We start from the raw sequence: 24,860 nt of genomic DNA, 5'->3' as shown, positions 1-24,860 counted from the left end.
TGACATGCATTTTTTCACACAGAAACCCATTATCTAAATACTGCAGCTGTCACCGTTTTCAAGGAATACATTTCCTAAATATAGGACAGTATTAATCACATGGCGGGCACTCATACTGCAAATGTGTGGAAAAAGAAAATTAGACCAACATACATTTTTAAAAAATAATTTTGAGTTTTGAGTCCTGAGCCTATTTTTATGTTTAAGTATTCCATACTCATGTTTGCCTCCTATTTCACCAAAGAGCAGCAGTAAACATGTGTTGATTGGTCTTAGTATTTTCATAATTAGGTATTGTTTTTCCACAAATAAAACTTTTCTCTTGGGGCATCAGAAGATTCCTGTGTAAGAACTCTCAATATGTCTCAAATACTAGTAATAAATAAGATCATTTCCAGAGAATCTTACTTTCTGAGTAGCATTTATTAGCTTGGGATTGGTTAATACTAATTGTTTCAGAAGGCAAGAAAAATTCTAGGTGTATGGATGCATAACAAATGAAGTATTTTTTTCACTAGGCAAATGTTTATTCATCTGGGAACTTCACAGCAAAGAAGACAATTTAGAAAGGATTTTAGGAAAAATCTCAATGATGAGTACAATTTTAGGAGGCAAGAATTTATTAAACTTAGAAAAAATTCTTATATTTATATGAGTTCTTTGAGAATACATTAAAACAAAATAAAATAAATTAAAAAGTATCCAGTTTAGATACTAAACCTCCTCCCTTTTGGAGATCCCTAAAAGGAATAGATTCTTGTATTTCAAAGACCTTACCTGGCCTTTTGGAAGACTCGAGTGATGTCCCTCAAAGTGCATTCATTTGACGGCAGTAATAGAACTTCATATGGAGAAGGTCTGTGATTTCTGGACTCTACTCAACCTCTTTAAACCTAATAGACTAAGTAAAATAGAATATCTGTCTTCCTCATAGGATATTGTGTCAATTTCATACAACAAATTGTTAATGTGTAAAACAATACCAAACTTTCATGACACAGTCACTGAGCTCAGTGAGTTTCTAATCCAGTAGTAGAGACACTGAGCAGGTCTAAAGGAATATAAGCCAGGATGGCCTAAATACTATAAGAGTGCTAAAAACGAATAGTGCTATTCTCTCACACAGGAAAATGCTTGATTTCAACATGAACGACTGGGGAAGGTTTCACAGAAAAGGCAGCACTCGAGATGAGCTTTGAGGATAAGAAAGAGCTCAAGAAGCAGCATGTGAAAAGGGCAACAGGTGATTTTGGAGTCACCAGCCTGAGTTCTGTTCCACTTCCGTGTGCACCACCCACAGGCAGTTTGCAGGGATCTTCTGCATGCAGAGGGCCTGGGCTTCTGTCCTTGCCTGCGTTGCTGCTTGTTCAGACAGGAAGGAACAGCCAAGTCTACTAGCCCATTGCACTGCACACTCAGCTCTTTTTGTCTGGATTCTGGTCTGAATCCTAGGATCCATGTTCTACTCCCCAAGCTCGGAGAAGCTTTGGTTTAGGACACTAATCTCCGGCCCTGCCCACTGCCAAATTCTCCTGGTTGAGGAGCACAGATGCACATCTGCCCACAGTTTCAGCTGCTCTAATTAGATAAAAGTTGTTGTTTGACATTTTTTCCATGATTTTTTGAAAACTGTACTGGTTTTAGCATTTTACCCATTTTACATTTAGAGTATTAGCATTAAAAATTTATCCTTTTCTAATTATTAACAGAGAACAGGAAGCAGTAACATATTACTGTAGCTAATCCTGTGTAAAGGAAAGTTTGTAGATTTCACCCCAAATTCCAAGTTATCTTACTATAAATATTTCCAAGGCCCAGGTCTAAATTTTTTATTTGAATATGGGCAAAGAATCCAAATTTTGCACCTAAAACTAAGGACATAATGCAAATTAATAAAAACATTAAAATGCAGTAGAAAAATAGGCAAATAAATAGAACACTCATAAAAGACAATAAGTAAATATGTTGGAAAAATTGAAACCTATTAATAACAATAACAGTGACAACAATAAAATATCCTATCCCAGGAAGGGTAGGAAAGAAGAAACTAGAAATCTTACCTATTGCTGGTGACAATGTAACTTGGAATAACCCTTATAAAAATGTATTTGGTCATAGAATGTTCTTACTCTTTGACTCCACCTTAGGGAATTTATGTTTAGAAAATTACCTCAAAGAACGAAAAACATCAAATGTATTGAATTATTGTAGAGACCTCATAAGTAATCTTCCTGTTTCCACACTTGACTTACAGCCCCCCATCCCCCACTCCAGTAGAATCTATTTTTATTTTTTAAATCTTCACCTGAGGATATGTTAATTGATTTTAGAGAGGAGGGGGGTGAGGGAGCAGCTGGAGGGGTGGAGGAGAGAAAATGAATGAGAATGTAAGAAACTTCAATCCTTGACCTCTTGTATGTGTCCTGACTGGGGATTGAACTCACAACCTTCTTGTGTATGGTAGGATGCTCCAACCAATGGAGCCACCCAGCCTAGGCAGCACGAACTATTTTCACTAAAACAGATGGAGTGACCCACTTTTCTGCTCAGGACACTCTGATGACTCACTTATCAGGGTAAAAGGACTTCAAGTCCTTACACTGGCCTACAAGGCCCTTATGTGATCTCCCTGTCACCTCTGGGACCCTGTCTGACGCTCCTCACCCCACTCCTTTCCCTCTAGCCAGGGGCCTCCCCTAAAAAGTGGGTCACACTTCATCTTAGGGCCTTTGCTCCTTGGAGCTGCACCTGCCTTAGTTCTTTCCAAGACCCACCCGGGCCCACTCCTGCTTTTCTTCAACCTTTACTCGCTGTCATCTTCCCAGCTAGGCCTGCCCTGACCCAGTCAATTTGACTTTAACTCACACTCCTACCCCTGAGCACAAGCTGGATTGTTGATTCCCCTTATCCTGTTTTCTCTTCTATGTACTGTATGTAAATTACTTGTTATGTTTATGATTTGTCTTCACCACACAAAAAGCAAGGTCCATAGAGGCAGGGATTTTTGTTTTGCAGTGATGTATCCTAAACACTTGGAATGACACCTGGTACATACAGCAGGTCCTCATTAATGTTTCGTTCAGTGTTGTTTTGTTGCAGCATTGAAGAGATGCTGCAGGAACTCTGGTTTATATCAATTATAAACCTATTCGCCTATAGTGAAACTGGTTTTATTATCTTGGGTTGGCCAAAACGATCATTTGTTTTTTTCCATAATATGGCTCTAGTAGCACTCAGCTATCTTTAACTTCACTCAAAACAATTTTGTTAGACTGTATTGTGACAGCTGTCATATCAGAGTGCATTTAAAAAAAACATCAAAACTGATTTTTTTTGTGTAGTAATTTTAACACTAAAGATGGACCAAGCAATAGTTTTAGCATATTATGCATTATTACTTCAAGAAATGTAAAAACACAACTAAAATGCAAAAAAACTATTTGTGCTATTTTTGGAGAAGGTGCTGTGACTGACTGAATGTGTCAAAAGTGGTTTGCAAAGTTTTGTGCTGAGATTTCTTGCTGGATGATGCTCCACAGTCAGGTAGACCAGTAGAAGTTGATAGCGATCAAATTGAGACATTAACTAAGAACAATCAATGTTCTACCAAGTGAGAGGTAGCTGACATATTCAAATGTCCAAATCAATAGTTATTGGTGAAAATGAAAACTGTGTTTTATTTTATGAAAAAAACTAAACAGACTTTTTGATCAACCCAATACAGCATTTCACTTGAAGTTGCAGAACCTATTGGTGATGTTAAGTGAGGGCTAGTGTATATATAGACAGTCAATAAGTAATTGTTGGATGGACGCATTTAAAAATAGCATTAATAAGAAAGCATGTCTACACAAAGAGTTGGCTAATTAAAGTCATTACAATGAGATGTATTATAGACTAATGTTATCAAATTCCCCTGATATTTCTGTTATTCAATCCTTTGCAATGAGGCACTTAAAAAGGGGCATAGCACCTAAATAGGCTATAGAGAGCCCGATGCAGGCCACAGCCCTATTGTGCATTCTGAATAGAGAATAGCCAGCTTTCCTCTCAAGGAACCCCAGAACACCTTTAAGTTGTGCATTTGGGATGTGACTGACAGAGGCAGTGTTGCACCAGATACTAAGATGCCCACCAGACGTGGCTTCCCCCTTCCAACTCTCAGGAGACTGATACGCCTCAGGCCACAACTTCCCTTATATATCCTTTGGTAATTCAGCTTGCTCATAACTATTAAAATAACAGTTGGTCTCCATTTTCTATATTTCTATAGGTTTTGTTTTCATAATTAAAAAGTCAATATATCAATAAAATTAAAACCAATAAATTCTGCCCTTACAGTCTTCCATGTCCCTCAGAGAGGTTCACACATTCCCAGACATCTCGAGTGGACCTTGCTATTTCACTTGGGCTGATCACACCGTGTGCGTGCCTGTCTCCTGTTCTGTAAAACAGGAATGCTCTGACCTGCATCTACATCAAAAGGAGCTACACAGGGGAGCAGCATGCACAAGGAAGTGGAAAGACCAATGGATTTAGAGCCATATAGTCATAAGTTCTAATTTTGGTGCTTAAACTTACTAGCTACGTGATCTTGGGTAAGTTAGAGAATTTCTCAGTGTCAATGTGAAGTGGGTAGTATCTATTGTACCTTATATGGTATGTGCACATAAGACATCTAAAACAGTGCCTAACATAGAATACTTAATAAATGGTAACTATTTTCCTAACGGTGCTTTGTAAACCACAAAGCATCTTCTGTAAACATCATGTGTTGATGATGATAATAGAACAAAAAAGAAAGAAAAAGATTTGGCAAGGGAAGAGCAGTACAATGCTAGGAACATGAAAGTACAAAGTGTGTGAGGAGAGGAGTGAGCAGCATGGCATGGCTAGAGGATTTCCTGAGGAAATCCGAGTTTTTTTTCTTTTTTATCTCCTCAAGAATATGGAAAGCCATTGAAGGCATTCTGAAAAAAATACAAGGCAAGACCTGTGCTTTAGGAAAACAACTATTTAGAAATGTGGAAGATGGGATGGTGGGAGAAAAGCCAGAGGCAGGACTTAGGAGGCAAGAGGGTATGAAATGGCGCCAGAACAACTGGAGATGAGGAGGAGGGGCAGGGTCAGAAAGGCACACAGGGAGGCTGTTATAACAGTGCCAGTGAAACAAGCGGGGAAAGCAGCAAAGAATGGGGGTGTACGAATGGAGATGACAAACACTTAGATGGTCTTCATTAGTAAAGATCATAGAAGACATGTTCAAATGATTTTAAGGGTTTGAGTGGGGGACTAGGAGAATGTTAATGCCATTGTTCTTGAACAAAAGAATTAACAAGAACAAAGGAATTAACACAAGGTCAGTTTTGGATGAGAGGGGTTGAAGGCATTAAAAGAGGTGTTCAGTAGGCAGACCTCAGGAGAAGGACATGGGCTTCTTAGGTAGATTTGGGAGTCATCACCATAGAGAATTGAAACTAAGGAAACTGGATGACACTCAAACAGAGTTTAGGACCTCTAAAACAATAAATTATAGGGAATTATGTTAAAATGTAAACATATTTACATAGGACAAATAAGTGGACAGAGGTTGGCTAAATGAAGTCTACACTGGTGATTTGAAAAGACTTGAAAAGAGATAATAAGGTATGCAAATAAAAACAATAATATCTACAGAAATATTGTTGTACTAACTTTGTTATTTTACATTAATGGATAAAAATAAATGTCAATAAAATCTTTGGGCTCCTTCAGGCATAGAAATGTGAACCAGTCAAAACTCAATGCTCTTAAATTCCTGCTGTAAAATTAGATCTTTTTCATATCAATAAATATCTGGAAGAGACTAATTCAAACATTCCAGTGTTTATTTACATAGTGCATATCTTAGAAAGTTTGGGGAAAAAAATGGAGTTCCAACAGAAAGTCATCAAATTCTCACAGATCAGCCTATCTCTAGCACTTGAGGGAGACGGAGTCTGGAAGTCCTCAGAAACCGAAGTCTTGATGGCAGAACTTCAAATGCTCCCATCCCTTGCCAAGGAAGTGCCACACTTGCTCTGCATTTAAAATGGCGGGGGCGGGGGGAGGAGAAAGGTGTTAGGGAAGGGATGACAAGGGCGGGAACAAGGAAGAATAAGACACATTTAATTTAGACATTCAGGAAGTGTTCACGCAGATAAAAACAATCAAGAAACTTAGTATAACATATTTCTCTGGTTAAAGCTACTTCCATTTAAACTCAAGTTCTCTCATTAGGAACAAGCCTTATATAAAACTACACTAAAAATTCTAGGGCCTTCCCACTTTCTTTCCTATTTCCTTCTGGGTCCTTTTAGTCTCTATTGCATACTGCAGACGTTAGTGCCCTAGCTATAGCACGAAGTCTAGAAAAACCTTAAACTGTAAGACTTGACTACCCATGGAACACCCCGCACAGAACAGTATTACAAAGAAACAATGGGTTAGTTTCCCATGTAAGGAATGGGAATGATTTCATGCTTCCCCATGAAATCATGTCTATGAGGTTGCTCCTTTCTATACATCCTAGAACTGGATTCACAGTAAATAGTTCTCATTTCCCCTCCAAATTAACAAGTTCAATATTCTCCTAATGTTTTTTTATTAAAGCAAAAGAGCAAAGGTCTTGCCAAAATTGAAAGACAAATGATATGTGCATGTGCTTGTATTCTGAAATTTTTACCACAGAACATTTTTACTCGTTTTTCAAAACAGCTTCAAATAATGGTAATAAATAATATGGTGTTTTTAATCCTACTACAATTTTGATTTGTAAGATCTTCAGTTAAAATGAATGATTAAAATAACAAAAGATAATAAAGACAGTCTCCCAAATCAGGTATTTAGAGTGTTCTTAAGTTTATCAAAACTAGCTAGAATCTCCTTACTGCACCAAAAAGTCACTACATAATCAAACTATTTTCTAGCCTAAAAGTAATAAATGTACTCTTTCTCATTTTCTGAGATTAGGAAATAAGGTATTTCATGTGAAAATTTTAATGACTTTTTAAAAGTATAACTTTCAAAAAAATGTTTACTTATTGATTTGAGAAAGAGAGAGAGAGAAACATTGATTTGTTGTTCCACCTACCCATGCATTCTCTGGTTGATTCCTGTGTGTGCCCCAACCTCGAATCAAACCCACGACCTTGGCCTAGCAGGACGACACTCCAACCAATAAGCAGTCTGGTCAGGGTGTTAGTTTATATAACTTTTAAATTAATATCTATTTATTTCTTTTTTTGTTTGTTTCTACTAACTGTAAATGTATTCATTTACACATCTAGCTCCTCAAAGACCAAAACATACCATACCTTCTTCATTACTTTCTTTATTTGTTGAAGATGGTACCTGAAAGATAAGAACAGAGTCTCTGTTACAATGAATCTTTTGATGTATAGAAAATGTATCCGAAAGTTTTCTCTGTGAATCTATAAATCAAGTTCACACATAATGATTCTCTAACCTGAAAAAAGTAAATGTTCCTTTTGCTTATTATCATTGCTCATTCTTTCAGATAAACAAACTACAGACTTAGAGTCAAATAAAAAAAAGCATGCTTGAAAATATCTTTTCTCATGGGAACTACTGAGAATGAAGAGAGAGGTTTTCTTTCAGCTGCTGCTTTGGCTGAAGTCCTGAGAACAAAAATCAAACACTCACATTCGTCAGTACGTGCACGCATGTGCGTGTACACACACAGACACACATACAAATGACATAATGTATTTAGCTGCTTTCTAGAAATTTTAAGATAACTTTTGTTTATGTCAATGACTAGGCCAAGATTTTTAGAGTGTATGTAATATAATCTGTGGTAGACAAGTTTGAAAGAAAGGTTTTCTTGAGATACAAAATTTTTTCTAAGAATACATTTTTAAAAGATTTTAAAAAACCATTTTATTGGAAGATCCATTTTCCAGAGGTAGAAACACATAAAGCCCAAGGGCACTTAGAATAAACTTCTATGTAATCACTACTGAACTTGAGAAATGGAACATGGCATGTTCTTCCCCAAGCATAACCTTGTCTCCCCAAGGGATAACCACTACTTGGTTTTACAACACACTGTTCAGGTTTCCAAGTTAATAATCAACTTCCAATTCTCTGAATTTGCTCACTCTCAATAGGGAAGATCTGCCTTTAACATTTGAGATCTGGGGCAAAGGCAGGAATAAAAGACCATCTATTACACATCTGAATATTTAAAAGTTATAAATCAAGCTAATAAAGTGATGACTAAAATATAAAGCATGTTTCACCCTACTATCTTCTAAACATTCCTGTGTAATTACTAAAGCTCTTACTTAGCATTCCGGATGCCTCAGAGACTACCTGAGGATGACAGATCAAGAAGAGGCATACGGCCCTCACCCTGCCCCTTGTCACCTCCTACTCCAGGATCCATTCTACATTGGGGGAACCACATGCACAAAGGTGGAAATTTCAGCCCACACATCTATGCAGCCTCTGACTGCAAATGGCCACAGAAGTGACCCCTGCAGAAGTAACAGCATGCACACAGCCACATAGTGAGTGAGTGTGAATCTGGGCAGATGCCCAGGTAAACACTGAAAATGGGCCTACAGCTGTTGAGGCAAAGAATTCCAGGGTGTTGAGTAGCAAGAAAGTGGTCTAGAGTAAAGGGCTTGGCCTCCTGTTGAAGACACAGCTTTGGCCCCTTGGTCTTGCCCTGTGGGAAGGGCCATCACCAGATAAAGGCCAAAGCAGATCCTCTAAAAAGTAGACTCAAAGTAGGACCCTCTAGGTGTAAGGGCACAACTGAATGAAAACAACTCAGCAGGAAAATAACATTTAAATTTCAGAAATATTAAAATATTCCCTATACTTAATGTGTCACATAGGAGTATGTTTTTGGCTGAGATTAGCAATTAAATTGGTGAACTCTGGGTAAAGCAGATTGCCCTCCACTGGATGGGTGGGCCTCATCTAATCAATGGAAGGTCTGAATAGAACAAAAACACAAGCCTCCCCAAGCAAGAGAGAATTCGCCAGCAAAATGCCTTTGGACTTCATCTGCACCACTGGCTCTTCCAGGTTTCCAGCCTGCTAGCCCAGTGTGCAGATTTTGGACTAGCCAGGCCTCTACACTGTCTCTCCCCACACCCCCACACCCATCCGCCCCCTCCTGTCTGTCTGGAGAAGCCTAACTAACACATCTTCCTGAATCATAAATGATTTGAAGTTGTTTTTCCTTCAACTCTTTAACAAATACTAATCAAGATGTGTGGTCAAGATGAAGGCATAAGTAAACACGCTTCCCCTCCTCATGTAACCACAGAAAGAGTTACAACTTGACCTCAAAACAAATAACACTCAGAACCATATGAAAGTCTGACAACCAAGAATTTAAAGAAGCCACATTCATCCAGAGGGTAGGAATGGTGGAGATGAGACAGGTGGAGAGGCACGGAGATGTGGTGTGGAACAGAGAGGCGGCAGCGGAATTGGGCAGTCCCACATTCACTTGTGACAGATAAAAATCGGGAGGGACACCTTGGGAGTGAGTGATCCTAGCCTCAGGGCAGACTGCACAGACCAGGGTTCCAGTGCTAGGAAGATAAATCCCCATAACTTCTGTCTGTAAAAACCGGTGGGGGTTGGGGCAATAGAAGAAACTGCTGGATTTTCAGCAGACTCTGCTTAAAGGGCTTACACGGACTTCATACATACCAGACCCATGTCCTGTGGGATTCAGCACCAGGCCAAGAGCTGGAGGGCCCCAAGCTGCACAGGACAGTGCCAGGCAAACCTCCAGAAGCTAGACAGTGTCACTGTCTCTTCTCCAAACCCTCCCTGCACACAGAACCACAAGGTGGTGAAATGGGTTGCCCTGCCCTAGTAAGTACCTAAAGCTGTGCCCCACACAATTTACAAGTGCCTTTTAAAGATTATTTATTTATTTATTTATTTTTTAGGGAGGGAAGGGAGGGAGAGAGAGAGAGAGAGAGAAAGAGAGAGAGAGAAACATCAATGTGCGGTTGCTGGGGGTTATGGCCTGCAACGCAAGAATGTACCCTGGCTGGGAATCGAACCTGGGACACTTTGGTTCCCAGCCCGTGCTCAATCCACTGAGCTACGCCAGCCAGGGCTACAAGTGCCTTTTAAACAACAGGCCACACTACTAAGAGAGGGAGTCAAAGCAGCTCTACCTAATACACAGAAACAAACACAGAGAAGCTGCCAAATTGAGGAGACAAAGAAATATGGCCCAAATGAAAGAAGAGAACAAAACCCCAGAAAAAGAACTAAATGAAACACAGATAACTAACCTATCAGATGGAGAGTTCAAAATACTGGTGATCAGGATGCTCAAAGAACTCACTGAGTACGGCAACAAAATAAAAAAGACCCAGAAGGAAATGAAGGTTACACCAAGTGAAATAAAGAAAAAACTACAGGGAAGCAACAGTGGTGGGGATGAAGCCAGGATTCAAATCAACAATTTAGAACATAAGGAAGAAATAAGCATTCAATCAGAACAGCAAGAAGCAAAAAGAATTTTAAAAAATGAGGACTGTATAATGTGCCTTTGGGACATTTCCAAATGTACCAACCTCTGAATCATAGGGATGCCAGATGGAGAAGAGGAAGTGCAAGAAATTGGAAACTTATTTGAAAAAATAATGAAGGAAAACTTCTCTAATTTGGTGAAGGAAATAGACATGCAAGTCCAGGAAACACAGAGAGTCTTTTTGGGACCCAAAGAGGCTCACATCAAGAAACATCATTAATTAGAATGCCAAAGATTAAAGATAAAGAGAGAATCTTAAAATCAACAAGAGAAAAGCAGAGTTACCTATAAAGGACTTCCCATAAGATGGTCAGCTGAGTTCTTAACAGAAATTTTGCAGACAAGAAGGAACTGGCAAGAAGTGATGAAAAGCAAGGACCTACATCTAAGATGACTCTATCCAGCAAGGCTATCATTCTGAATGGAAGAGCAGATAAAGTGCTTCCCAGACAAGGTGAAGCTAAAGGGGTTCATCATCACCAAGCCATTATTACATGAAATGTTAGAGGGACTTATTTAAGAAAAAGAATAAGATCAAAATTATGAACACTAAATGGAAATAAATTCACAAATATCAACTGAATCTAAAACAAACAAACAAACAAACAAAAGGCAAACAGAACAGGAACACAATCATAGCTATGGAGATGATTTGGAGGATTATCAGCTGGGAGGGAACAGGGGGAGAATGGGGGTAAGGTACAGGGATTAAGAAGCATGATTGGTAGGAACAAATAGGCAGGGGGAGGTTAAGAACAGTATGGGAAATGGAGAAGCCAAAGAACTTATATGCATGACCCATGGACATGAACTAAGAGGGGGGACTGCTGGAGGAAATGGGGGTACTGGGCAGAGAGGGTCAAAGGGGGAAAAATTGGAACTGTAATGGCATAATTCATAAATATTTTTTAAAAAGAAAATATGCTAATGAAATATGTTTTGTTTTGTTTGTCACAGAAAAGGATGATGCAACAATGTAAATAAAGACCTTCACACATTTTATGTGAAAGATCCTTGACATTTTCCAAGTACTTCAAAAAATAAGAAAAGTTTTATTCAGCTTCCTAGCACAGAGAAAATACTTAATTATAGTTTTGAGGATGGCAGAATTTACTCTTTGAAATTTTTAAGCTCTTTAAATTGTGCAGGACAGAGACTACAAAGTTTGTTGGAAAGTTAGCTGTTTAGGTTTCCCACTTAAAATCAGCAGTTGCTTCTTGCAACTGACAAACATTGGAGCTGACAAACATTTTGGAGAAAGAAAATGTATGGTATAAAACGGAATAACTGAGCAGCTTCTCATAAACCTAAAATGTATTACAGAAAAGTAATGAACAAACTACTCTAGCTGAAACATTTATCATTAAGCTTTATTTAAAAAATAATTTCCAGGTCCTGGTTGGGTAGCTCGGTTGGTTAGAGCATCACACCAATAGGCCAGGGTTGTGGGTCTGATTCCTGGTCAGGGCACATACAAGAAGAATTAATCAATGAGTGCACAAACAAGTAGAACAACAAATGGATGTCTGTCTGGCTGTTTCTCCCTTGCTCCCATCTTCTCTCTCTAAAATCAGTAATAAATTAGTCTTTTAATTTTTTCATTCTGCAAATGTTTATTTCTTGGTTGGCAGAATATATTCAGAATGTACAAAGCCTTATATAAAAGAAAAGCATCATTGGTAATTTAACACTCATAATAAACTATTAAATTTTGAGGTAACTTGTTTTTTAGACATTTTCCATACTATCATACACCAAAGAGAGCAGCAGTTCTATTTAGAAACAACAACATGGGTTCATGATGTGCATCAGCTATTCAACTGTAATGACTTCCTGACTTTTAAACCTAATAACAAACATAACACTCGCTCGGGGAAACGGGAAGAACAAAGAACTGTGCAGAGCAGCACTTAAAAGGGCCTGAACCCCAACTCCCAATCTCAGCCAACAAGAGTCACCACTGTTGTATTTTCCTAGTAAGAAACAAACAAACAAAAGAAGATTTTTAGTTACTTCTATTTCTCAGTAGGGAAAAATGTGGGCACTCTCTAATCATTGAAGATAAATTCTTCACAAAGTAATAGTATTTTATACCCCAATTCTAAAAATGCTATCTCCTCCCTTTATCCCACTCCAAAAATACTTCTCACAAATATTCGTATCTTAATTTCTTTCAGATAAATCTAGTGTTCTTGTTACCAAAGTATCCCTCTTTCTTTTTCAACCAAAGAAGGCTTATTCTGGCCTCAGTCCCTATCAAACACAAACTTTTAAAAAATTAACACAAAGTATTAATACAACTGCTCTGTACTTAGTATCTCCTTCAAATAACCCCACTAGCTTCCTACAAGCATTTTCTTAGTTATTCATAAACAAAATGTTAAAGAGTATTTTAAGGTCACGCAAGTTTAATCTACTTCTTCAAGAATGCATATAATTGGCTAGTAGCCAACCCAATGACTGATTTAATTTTCATTTCTTTTGCCCATCTTTGAGTGCTAATGCACAGTGAAGCTTTTAAGGGGCAAAAAGGGAAAGGAGGAGGAAGATAGAAGTTCACTAAAGTCAGATCCTGGTTCATCAAGACATTACTTTTTTATAATGAATATTTTATAATGAGTTGCCATAAAGATGTCCATGCTCAATCACACATAAAACACATCTGTATGGTATAAATGTCATAGTATGACATCATCAGAAAATTACATCCACAGAACGGCTCTGCCCTAAAGGGAAACAGCCAGCCCTCTTTGATGGAGATGTAGCTTTGACTGGAGTGAGTGCCCACAGAGGAAGAGTCTAGTGCCAAGCATTCCAAGGGGTCCAAGTAACCCTGGTGATAAAAGGGTGTTTCAGCCAGACTGACTTCAGAGCTCAGTTCTGAGTTGGCTTGACTTCAATTACCAGAAGCCAAGAATTGTCATCGCTTTCTGGGATATGCAAGAAACCCATTACTGTCATGTCACCAATAGCTTTCAGTAGAGATAAAGTATACGCTCACAGGAAAACCATTTGAGAAGCATGCTGTTAAAATTCCTATCCAACAACTATAATGAACTGTAACACTGTTCTTCTGGTCATCACTTTCTGAATTTGAAACTACTTTTTAACACTGATTAGTTGGTATTTTCCTACTAGAGCACAGGACCCCTAAGTGTGCACATCCAAGCTAGCTGCTTTATTGATTCATCTTTGTTGTGAGCCTCTCCAATGCCTCCAGTGGGGACCCAGTCCACAACCCAGGCATCTGCCCTGACTGGGAATTGAACCACCAGCCTTTCGGTTTGCAGGCTGGCTCTCCATTCACTGAGCCATACTGGCCAGGGTTTTGGTGTGAATTTTTAAAAGTGCTATTGTTCTTAAATGATAACAATGCCTCAGACTCATATGAGAAGCTTATGTTGATGAATTCACCTAAAGTCCCTCACACAGATTCATCTTTGAGACTCCATGTAAACACCAATGTGCATTTATAAGACTGCTGGTCCAGTTTAAGGATAAAATAGATGGCTACACTATATACTGATATTAACTGCCACTAACTGCGTACTCTATGCCCTGGCCTCCTGAATGCAATGCTCTTCAAACTTCAGCTCAAAAGTCCTGACATCAAATATAAAATGACCATCCAAATATCAGATTATACTACATATCTTATTACTGAAAAAATGCTGTCAGAATGAGACACCTGTAATTCAAGTCGTCATTTCCTTCTTCCTTACTGCGCATTTGTGCACCAGTGTCACTGTCATCTCCTGGCTCTGGCTACTCCAGTTTTGGCTGGGATGCTTTTAATAGAGATCTGGCCATGACAAGGCAAGAACAAAGCCAGACTGAGGCTGCTGAGAGCTCTCTGGAAGGCATTCTATCTTTCCAGTTGTAGGTGTCTCTACCTTTCTGGAACCTTCTCTGTGACTAACGTAAGCTAAAAGGTTTATGGTATCATGGGACCAAGTCCCTGCAACTGGGTCGGAGTGTGGTGACTTACTACTCTCCTTGGCCTGGCCCCAGATTCTAAGGTTTTTAAATCCCTGGGGCCACCAGGCTGTGCAGGGTCAGAAGCAGGTCTGGAAATTCCTTTAGCAACAAATGTGGTTCTCTTTCTCAGTCCTACATGCACTGAGTTTGTGTGCGGACCCTCAAAAAATTATATACATTATATTTATAAAAGACTATGGTCACTAAATATTAAAGAACCTTACAAATTTCCTAATTTAAACTTTTCCCAACTTCACATGCTACTTAGAGGTTTTCTAATTCCTCAGAAGGCAGCGTACAAGGAAAATGCTTAAACAGTATCATGTGGGAGAATTTTGAGGAAAAAATTCCCAGATGGGAAAAGTGGTTAAGAATTAAAATAAGTTACATTGTGGAAACTAATATATTCTCTCCCCCTTCCTTCTTCCTGTTTAGTTCTCTGAAAATAGGACTCATTCTCATAGAATAATTTAGATTAGGTTGACTTTTTCATTATCCAACAATGGAACGGGCCATCTCATGAAGGAGTGACAACCTCATCACTGAAGATTTCAAAAAGAGGCTGGAACTGATAGGGCTTCTCTCAGTGGTCAATGGAACTAACAACACGAAAAATAATAGTAACATAAACCCCAACTTTTATTGGACACCTTCTTGCTAGTCCACATTTTACCTGGAATATTTCATTCAATTCTCCACAACATCCTTGATGAGGAAGACATTTTTATTATTTTAGTTCCATTTTATAAATAAGAAAAATCAAAGCATAAATGAGTCAAATAATTTGTTTCAAATTAAGAATAAAAGAGCTGAGATTTGGACCTAAAGTTTGACTCCAGAACAAACCTTTCTTTTTTCTTTCAATAAAGGACTAACACTGACATGAAATAAACTGCACATAAGTTTTGCTATATATACACTTGTGAAACCATTATCAAGATATATCAAGACAATAAACATATTTGAATGTTTCCTAAGTCCCTGTAATAATGGTTGTAAATCCCTCTTTCCGGGCTCTCCCACAAACCCTCCGACCAACGATCTGTTTTATGTTGGTATACATAGACATTTGCATAGCCTAAAATTTTATATAGCACATGGTGTGATACAATATGTGTATCTTTTTCCACTCAACATAATTTTTAAAAAAAATCGGCCATGTGTAGCATGTACCAAATTCATTTCTTTCTGTCTTATATGATAGGTAGATGTTTAACTTTTCACAAAAATGCCAAATTGTTTTCCCAAGTGGTTGTAGCATTTTGCATTCCAGCCAGCAGGGTACAGGAGTACCAGCTCCTCCACATCCTTGCCAACAACTGGTATGGCCAATCTTTAAATTTTTAGCTATTTTAAAAAGTGTGCATAGTATGTCATTGTGGTTTTCAATCTGCATTTCTTAAATGACTAGTAAATTGAGCTTCATTTCATGTGTTTCCAGTATATCTTCTTTGGCAAAGCGACCATTCAAGTATTTTGCATTTTGGGGAGAGGGGAGATGATTTATTTTCTTATTCAATTGTGAGGGTTTTTTTAATTAATTCTGGATATAAATCACTTTATCAGGTATATGCCTTTCAAATATTTTCTTCTAGTATGTGGCTTCTTTCTAGTTTTTTAAAAGTGTACTGTACAGAACAGAAATTTTTAATTTTAATGATGTCCAATTTATCATCTTAAAAACTAGACTGTGCTTTTAATAATATATCTTAGAAATCCTGCTTAACTAACCCAAGGTCAAAATAGGCTTACAGTTTTATGTTTTAAACTTTGGTCTAAGATACTCTTTAGATAATTATCACATGTAGTGCAAGGTGTGAAATAAAGAGTTTTTCCCCACGTGGAATAACCAATTCTTCAAGCACTATTTGTTAAACAGATTATAATTTCAAATATCAGTTGTTAACATATATGTAGGTCTATTTATGGATTTTGTTTCATTGATCTCTTTGTTTAGTTTTATACCATTACTATACTCTCTTGATTATTGTAGCTTTATAAACTATGTTGAAATCAGGAATAGTTACTATTCCAATTTTGTTTTCTACAAAGTTGCTTAATACATTGCAGGACCTTAGCATTTACATGCATGAGTTTGTTAATTTCCAAAAAAAAAGTGCATTAAAATTTGATTGACACTGCAATGAATCAAACGTCAGCTTGAGGAGAACTGACATAACAAAACCGAGTCGTCCAGCCCATGAACACATTACATCTTCCAATGTATTTATTTCTCTGATTTCCATTGGCAATGTTTTATTGTTCTCAGGGTACAGGTTCTTTACTTATTTTTTTTCCAGATGTATCTCTAAGTGTTTCATACTTATAATGTCATTATAAATAATGTATTTATTTTTAGTTTCCAACTGTTTGCTGTTAGTATACAACAATACCCTTGTTGTATATTGATCTTGCATCCTGCAAGCTTGCTGACATCACTTACTCTAGTAACTTTTTGGTAGATTTCTTTCTTTTTTCTTAAATTATTTATATTTTATTTATGATGCTATTACAGTTTTCCCAATTTGTCCTCGTTTATTCCCCTCCACCCTGCACACCCCCAACCCTCCAGCATTCCCCATCCCTTAGTTCCTGTCCATGGGTTGTACATATACGTTCTTTGAATCCTCTGTTTCTTATATCATTTTTGACCTCTCCCCGTCTATGCAATGCCTACCAATTATGCTTCTTCTTCCCTGTGCCTTTTCCCCCATTTCTCCCCTCCCCCTTCCTACTGAAAACCCTCCATGTGATGTCCATTTCTCTGATTCTGTTCCTGTTCTAGATGTTTGCTTACTTTTTGTTTTCACTGTTTGTTTTTTTCTTTTAGGTTCATTTGCTGATAGTTATGAGTTTGTTGTCATTTTACTGTTCAGCGTTTTTTATTTTCTTCAATTTCTTAGGTAAGTCCCTTTAACATTTCATACAATGAGGGCCCGGTGATGAACTCCTTTAACTTGACCGTATCTGGGAAGCACTTATCTGCCCCTGCATTCTAAATTAAAGCTTTGCTGGATAGAGTAATCTTGGATGTAGGTCCCTGCCTTTCATAACTTCAACTACTTCTTTCCAGCCTCTTCTTGCCTGTAAGGTTTCTTTTGAGAAATCAGCTGATGGTCTTACGGGCACTGCTTTGTAGGTAATTGTCTCCTTTCCTCTTGCTTTTAAGATTCTCTCTGTATCTTTACAGAGAGAATTACACATCTTAATGATGTGTCTTGGTGTGTTCCTCTTTGGGTCCAACTTCTTTGGGACTCTCTGGGCTTCCTGGAAGTCTATTTCCTTCGCCAGATTGGGTAAGTTTTCCTTCATTTTTTGTTCAAATAAGTTTTTAATTTCTTGCTGTTGTTCTTTTCCTTCTGACACTCCTATAATTCGGATATTGGAATGTTTAAAGTTGTCCCAGAAGTTCCTAAGCTTCTCTTCAATTATTTGAATTCTCATTTCTTCATTCTGTTCCAATTGAATGTTTATTTCTTCCTTTTGTACCAAATCATTGACTTGCATCCTGGCTTCCTTCCTGTCACTATTTGCTGTTTGTCCCTGAATACTTTGCTTTATTTCACTTTGGGTATCTTCCATTTTTTCTTTCATTTTTTGATCACGTTCAATCAGTTCTGTGAGCATTTTGATTACCAGGACTTTAAATTCTCCATCAGGTAGGTTGGCTATCTCCTCATCACTTAGCTCCCTTTCTGGAGTTTTTCTCAGTTCTTTCCTTTAGGCTATTTCTTTGTCTTGGCACACCTGTTAAGTTGTAAGGGGGTGGGGCCTTAGATATTCACCAGGGCAGGGCAACCCTCCTGGCTATGCTGCACTGCTGCCAGTTTGGTTGATTGTTTAATTCCTTGGTTGTCGGAGTTCCATGCAGTTTGATTTTCTGGCACTTCTGGTTGCTTACTGATTTTAGCTTGGTGGTTATCCTCCTTTTGGTTGTGGGAGGAAGCGAAGGGTTTCTAGCTACTCCTCCATCTTGGCTGGAATTCACATTTATCAGTAGATTTCATTAGATATTCTACACAGACATTCATGCTGTTCTTTTTCACAATTTGGACGTCCTTTCCTTCATTTTAATGCTTTAGTGCCCTGGTTAGAACTTTCAGTAAAAACACTGAGTAAGAGTAGTAGGAGCCAACTAGGCTTAGAACTGTATTCATGGAAAGGTTTTGAAGTGCAAGTTTAACGTGTGTAAGCCTATTTCTTCTTCAGTGAGATTTGGCAGTTTATATCTTTCAAGGAATGTGTCCATTTTACCCAAGTTGTCAGATTTATTGGTATAAAGTTTTCCACAATATTTCTCAATTCTCCTACTATCTGTAGAATCAGCAGTGGTGTCATTTATTTTCATTCCTGACACTGAAGATTTGTCTTCTTTCTTTTCTTTCCTGCTCTTTCTGAATAAAGGTCTATCAATTTTATTGGTCTTCTCAAAGAACTAGGTTTGGCTTCATTAATTTTCTGTATTGATTTTCTGGGCATACAAGTTTTTAGAACTATGAGATACTTCAAACATACAGAAAATGCTGAGACTACTATAGTATATACCTACTCCCTAGATTTTTAAATGTTAATATTGTTATTTCAGAAACTTCACAACTGAAGTCTTTTTTTCTGGCTACTCATCAAGATTAAAATCTTATTTCCCTTTGCTGTCCGAGGTTACTTCCCCTGACTACTATGCTAACACCAGCGTTTATTGCTATTTGTTTCTGAATTGTGAACACCATAGCTCTTTGTGTTCATTAGAAATACATGGTACTACTGCTTTGGGAGTTTTAAAATTTAGCAACATGGAGAGTCATGCAGTTCTAATTCACATATTTCACCTATGTCATCATATTCTACTGCATAATATACTACAGTTTACTTATCCAGGTTGTTTTTAATTGATACATATTTATTTGGTTTTCAATTTTCCCATGTCTGATCATATAAACACATATTAAAAACTCTATAGAATCTGAAAAAGTAATTTCTTAGTGGGTTATAAGCATCTTCAACTTTATTGGAAATTACTTAATTGTTCTTCAAAGTGGTTGTACCAATTTATACTGGCATCAAATATATCCGCACATATGAGAGGGCTCCTTTTGCCACTCAGTATGTCTGACTTCTAAATGTCTGCCTATTGATAGCTATGAAATTGTGTCTTAGATTGATCTCATTGATTACTAATGACACAGAGCAAATGTTCACATGTTTACCGGCCATTTAAGTATTCTCTCGGGTGAGTTGTCTATTTATCTTGTTTTCCCATTTCTTCTCATACTGGGTTATCGTTTTCTTGCAGATTTGAATAAGTTTTTAATCATTTCTAAGTCTTGCTGTTTATATGCACATATCTTCTCCCAATCAATAGCTTATCTTTTAATTTAAGGTATCTTTAGTGTTTGACAGCTTTTTTAAAAGCTTTATATTTATCAATCCTTCCTAGGCTGTTCCTGGCCCTTTACTATTCTGAATAAACTTTAGGATCATCCTGTCAAGTTCAGTGAAAACTCCACTGGGATTCTGACTAAAAACAGGTTGACTTTGTGAATTCATATGGGGGAAATCGCCATCTTCATGAGTAGCTATCCTTTTAAAATGTTGTAAGTCTATTGTGTTTTCTATTTATTCTTGACTGAGATATAAATTGGTTCATTTATATCTCAAACAAAATTGTTAATTCATCTGTGTTTAGAAAGGTATTTTCCCCCAAAATCTCATCATATTTCCCTCTGATTGTGTCTGTAATTATGTTTTCATTTGAATTCTTGATATTTTTATTTGTGCCTTCTCTATTTCATTTCATCATCCTTCCTTTAATAGGTTTGTCTATTTCCTGTCTTAAAAAAGAAACCTAGCTTTTGCTTTAATTGATCCTTGCCATTATTTCTTTGCTTTCTATTTCATCAAATATTTGCTCTGCTCTTTGTAATTTTCTTTTGTATAATGTAAAGAGATAGGAAAAAATAACTGTTGAGTTTAATGTTTGGCCTCTATATTTTCTTTCTTCATTTCTGTTGTGTACATTTAATTTCTCTCAAAAACTATTTTTGCTGCACTGCACAAGTTTTGACATACAGTGAGTTAGTTGTCATTCAATTTAAATACTTTACAACTTGTTATAATTCTCTTTTTGATGCATGACTTAATTGAAGTTTGTTTAGTTCCTGAACACACAGATTTGGGGTTTTCTCTTTTAATCGCTCCATAACCCATCAGCAACTTGATCACGTTACTTATGTGGTCCCCACGATGACAACTCGGGCATTTTTTTGCAACTCTCTTTGTGGCCTAACATGTCCTCAATTTCTGGATGTGTCCAAGTGTACCAGAACACAACTATGTATTTGTTCTCTAATTATATCCATCTAATCTATTAGATTAGCTTATAAATTTTCTTCCAATTTCATCAACACACTTTAGAGTAACATTTACATACAGTAAAGAATCCTGAAAGTGGTATGTTAAACCCCACTAGTCAAATCAATTGTCATTTAAATATCAACTGATACTAGATCTGCAAGGCAAATCAAATACTGTGTATGTGCACATGCACACTCACATGTGCATATACATATACAAACACATACTCTGTTTTCTATAAACACTCTGAACCTTACTCCCTGAAATAAATCTCCAATTACCAGACACATAGTCCTGAAAAACTAAGAAAGAGTCCCATATTTTTGGCTATCAACTTAGGTAAAGGTTAAGAAAAGGACACAATATCCACAAAATGTAATCGGGTGGTCCTCTGATTGAACCATCAGAGACGAACTCCTGCTGACAGCGGCCACAGGCTGCAGCGCAGACGCCCGGAGTAACCAGGAGTGCAGTCCTCTGCCCCTTTAGGGATCCCTGGTGCGTTGAGATCTATGTAGCCAACTCTGTTTTTGTCACAGCCATGCCCTTCATAACTGTATATAAAGTCAAGTATCTATACTCATAAAATCTAAAACCCTTTTTAATCATTTCAATTCTCCTCATCTTCTTCAGATCTACAATCCTTCTTATGTTCTCTGCCCCAAGTATGACAAATTATTTCTGTAGATATTTTCTATTTTGTTTCCAAAATGCTTTCAAAGAATACTCAGCAGAATGTTGGCATTTATTTCTTTTTCTTTGTTAAAGTAACAATATCTTTCCTAATTGATCTGTACACATTGTTGAGTAACTACTTAAATTATTTTTGGTCTCAATGCCAAACTTAATTTTGTTCTGATCAAGATATGTTTAGCAATACATGCTTCCTGCAATATTGCTGTTAATCATTCAGAAGTTTAGTCCATTTCTTTTGTTTAAATGTATCTTTAAAGTATCTGTTCCCCAGAGCAGTTACTTTGTCTGAAAAACTCTCACCTAATCAACTCATCATGAGTATCCTGCCAATATACACCTAGAAAGTGAAAACTCCTATTACTTTCTGGCCTTGTTTTAACCATACTTCAGACTCACTTAACAATACAGCTGTCTCAAGATGATACTGCCTGTTGATTCACTTGTTAGAATGAATTTACTCCTTCTGAGCCTATGAATAAACCCTGGGGTTATAGCTGGTTTCTATACACGCTCAGGACTGATATGGTCTGAATATGATCAAGTTTGATGGATGACTTTAACATCTGAAGTTTATTCTGAGTGACCAAAGAACAAATTGACAGTGCTTTGGCACTAGTGCATTGCTCAGTATACAGAAAAACAGAGGGATCTGGGGACATATACTTAAATAATTCAGATTCAAACATTTCAATGTGGTTTAAAGAGATAAAATGTCAAGTCAAAAAAATGCTTTCATTATTAAGAATTTCATTATGACAAGCTGATACAGTCTTCAGGAGAAAATGTTAGCTAATCTGGCCTGAATCAGAAGGCTGCTGAAGTGCAATTGGTTGACTTACAAATTTTTAGTGGTGAAACCCCACCTATGTTAAGTTCCATCAGAACTGGTGAAGGAGGACTGCTTTTGCTACATTTTGTTTTCCTCCTGTAGTATTCCCAGTGAAAAATCAGTATAGTACTTTCTTCGTTATTATGGGAAGCACAACAAAGTTACCACACCACATAATTACACCTGGATGTTAATATTTCTGAATTCTAATCTTGTTCCCCAAATCTATCTACCTAGATCATATCCATGTGCTCCATTTTTTTTCCAAATAGGACTATTTCCCTAGTAATATGACAGGAAACAATTAAAAAAAAAAAAACAGAATGTAAGATAGAAACTTTAATCTTGAAGCTAATTTTAAGACAAATATCTATTATGCCTATTATTTATAAACCCAAAACTAAAATAAATGAAATAGTCTTAATCTGAGTTGGTGAGACCACTTGGGCAAAGATAAAAATTTTTGGTTTTTCTGTTTTTCCTTAAAGAACTAATAGTAGGTATTGATGAGAACTAAATTCAGAATGTAATCTGCACAGATACAAAATTGAAAACTTGAAGAAAATAAATGATATGGTGGTCTACCTTACTAAAATGCCTTCTCTGCATCTTCCCTGACCTCCCTATAGCCTCTTCTCAGCAACGCAGCTGGAGTGTCTTGTTAAAATCTAAGTCATATCATATCACTCACTTTGCTCAAAACCCTCCAATGGTTCCTGATCTCATTCAGAATGAGAAACAAAATGCTTAAAAGAGTCTTTACAGGCTATATTACAGGGTCTTTCATAACACTGTACTTTGCCTCCATGTCCAACCCCCAGAGCCAAACAATTCTGGTCGCACCTCCTCCTTCGTCCCTTAGACTTTCTCGACACTACCAGGCACTGTGGTTCCTCGAATGTTTCTAGAAAATCTCAGGCATCCTCTTGCCTCATGGCCTTTGGGACTGTGGCCTGGAATGCTCTTCCTTCCGATAGACACTTGGCTCACTCTCTCACCTTCTAAGAATCGTGACTCATGGCAGTCTTCTCCCCAGTGCGGCTGTCCCTGACTGCGTCTTCTCTATTTTTTTAATAACTACAAAGCCCTTCCCACTCCTGGCGCTTTATCCCCTCCTCCCTGCTCAATTTTCATCACAGCATTTATCACCTTCCAAGACACTGTGTATTTCACTGTGTATTTAATTATTATCCATCTCCCCAATTAGCTATACCAGGGCAGAGGATTTTATATCTTTTCTTTAACACTACATCCCCAGCACCTAGAGTCTGTCCACACATAGCAGGCACTAATTACATAGTTGATAAATCAGTGGGAAAAAATTCAAAGCAGCTATAGTGAGGAAACATGTTTGTTGTTCCTAAAATAAACATCTGAGTTTGTTAGTTCCCTACCCAATAATTAATTTTTTAAAAAAACTTAATTTACAAACAGTACTTCTTACCTAAGCTCATTCCTGAAAACACTTTATATAGAAATAATACTTGATTATCTGAATATGAATTTTCTTATTTAGTGGTATCAAATAAAGCACTATTTTACTAATAAATTCATTTGTTTCTAGGCAGCAAGTCAGTAGGACATGTAAAAATCCTAGAATATCTTCTTAGTCAGGAGACGGACCTTGAAGACAGCTGAACTAAATGGAAGAACAGGGAGTCTTGTTTGTTTGACTCCCCTTCAGCCAAACGCACCTATGCCAGCAGTCGGCTGCCCAGTAGCCACCGAATGGCGGGAACTCATGAGAACACAACAGCACGGAGGAGAATGAATGCATAAACAACACATCGGTCATGTGAGGAAAACCAGCATCATGTGGAGCTAATTAAGTGATTAATGTCCTTAGAAAATTAAATTTAAGTATTCGACTAAAAGCTTTTTGGTTTAAATTCCCTGGATTAAAAAAATAGATTTTAATGTTATTTCTTAACTGCTTCCCAAAAGACTTGATACATGTTGCTGCTAGATTTTTCAGAAATTCTGATAGATTTCCTTGTGATATTTATAACATTAAAAGATAGTTCCCCCTTACCGACTGAACTAATGCTCTCGCTTCCTCCGGAGTGCAATGGAAAGGACTATCGCACACCTGCACATTCGTGCTGCAAATGAACAGACAATGTTATTATTACACAGGATAAATACGGAGCAATTATCAGAAACAAAGTCAACTCCAAATGTTCCACACCGACAGTGTATGATTTCAGCTAGTGAAAAGGACCTGAATGAATATAAATTAGAAAAACTGAGATTTTTGTATTTTCTTTCAGGCAAGGTTATGAATATGTAAGTGTTTAATAGCACTGCACTCTCCAGAATTTAAAAAAAAATAGTAAGCGAATCTATAATATCCTGGTGTATATAAAAGACTAAACTAAAACTATACTTCACCTGCACTAAAGAAAAAAAAAAGATAAATTTGACCCACAGAATGACAACTCTAAGGAAAAA

The 24,860-nt window shown here is 37.2% G+C and overlaps 1 protein-coding gene across 2 annotated transcripts in view; it reads right to left on the bottom strand.

The window, feature by feature from the left end:
• Positions 1-5,849: 5,849 nt before the first annotated feature.
• PPA2 (inorganic pyrophosphatase 2) overlaps positions 5,850-24,860 on the bottom strand; it is an 83,107-nt gene continuing 64,096 nt past the window's right edge. For both annotated transcript variants that reach the window (XM_036025740.1, XM_028506612.2), the window contains 3 exons: positions 24,442-24,511; positions 7,335-7,371; positions 5,850-6,059 (listed from right to left, as the gene is read on the bottom strand). In XM_036025740.1, the coding sequence (XP_035881633.1) occupies positions 5,989-6,059; positions 7,335-7,371; positions 24,442-24,511 (178 nt within the window). In that variant the 3' untranslated portion in view covers positions 5,850-5,988. The remainder of the gene's footprint in view (positions 6,060-7,334; positions 7,372-24,441; positions 24,512-24,860) is intronic.

Source organism: Phyllostomus discolor, chromosome 1 (genome assembly GCF_004126475.2).
Source record: "Phyllostomus discolor isolate MPI-MPIP mPhyDis1 chromosome 1, mPhyDis1.pri.v3, whole genome shotgun sequence".
NCBI lineage: Eukaryota > Metazoa > Chordata > Mammalia > Chiroptera > Phyllostomidae > Phyllostomus > Phyllostomus discolor.
Note: the sequence above shows the minus strand (reverse complement) of the source record. Positions and strands in the feature narration are given on the sequence as shown.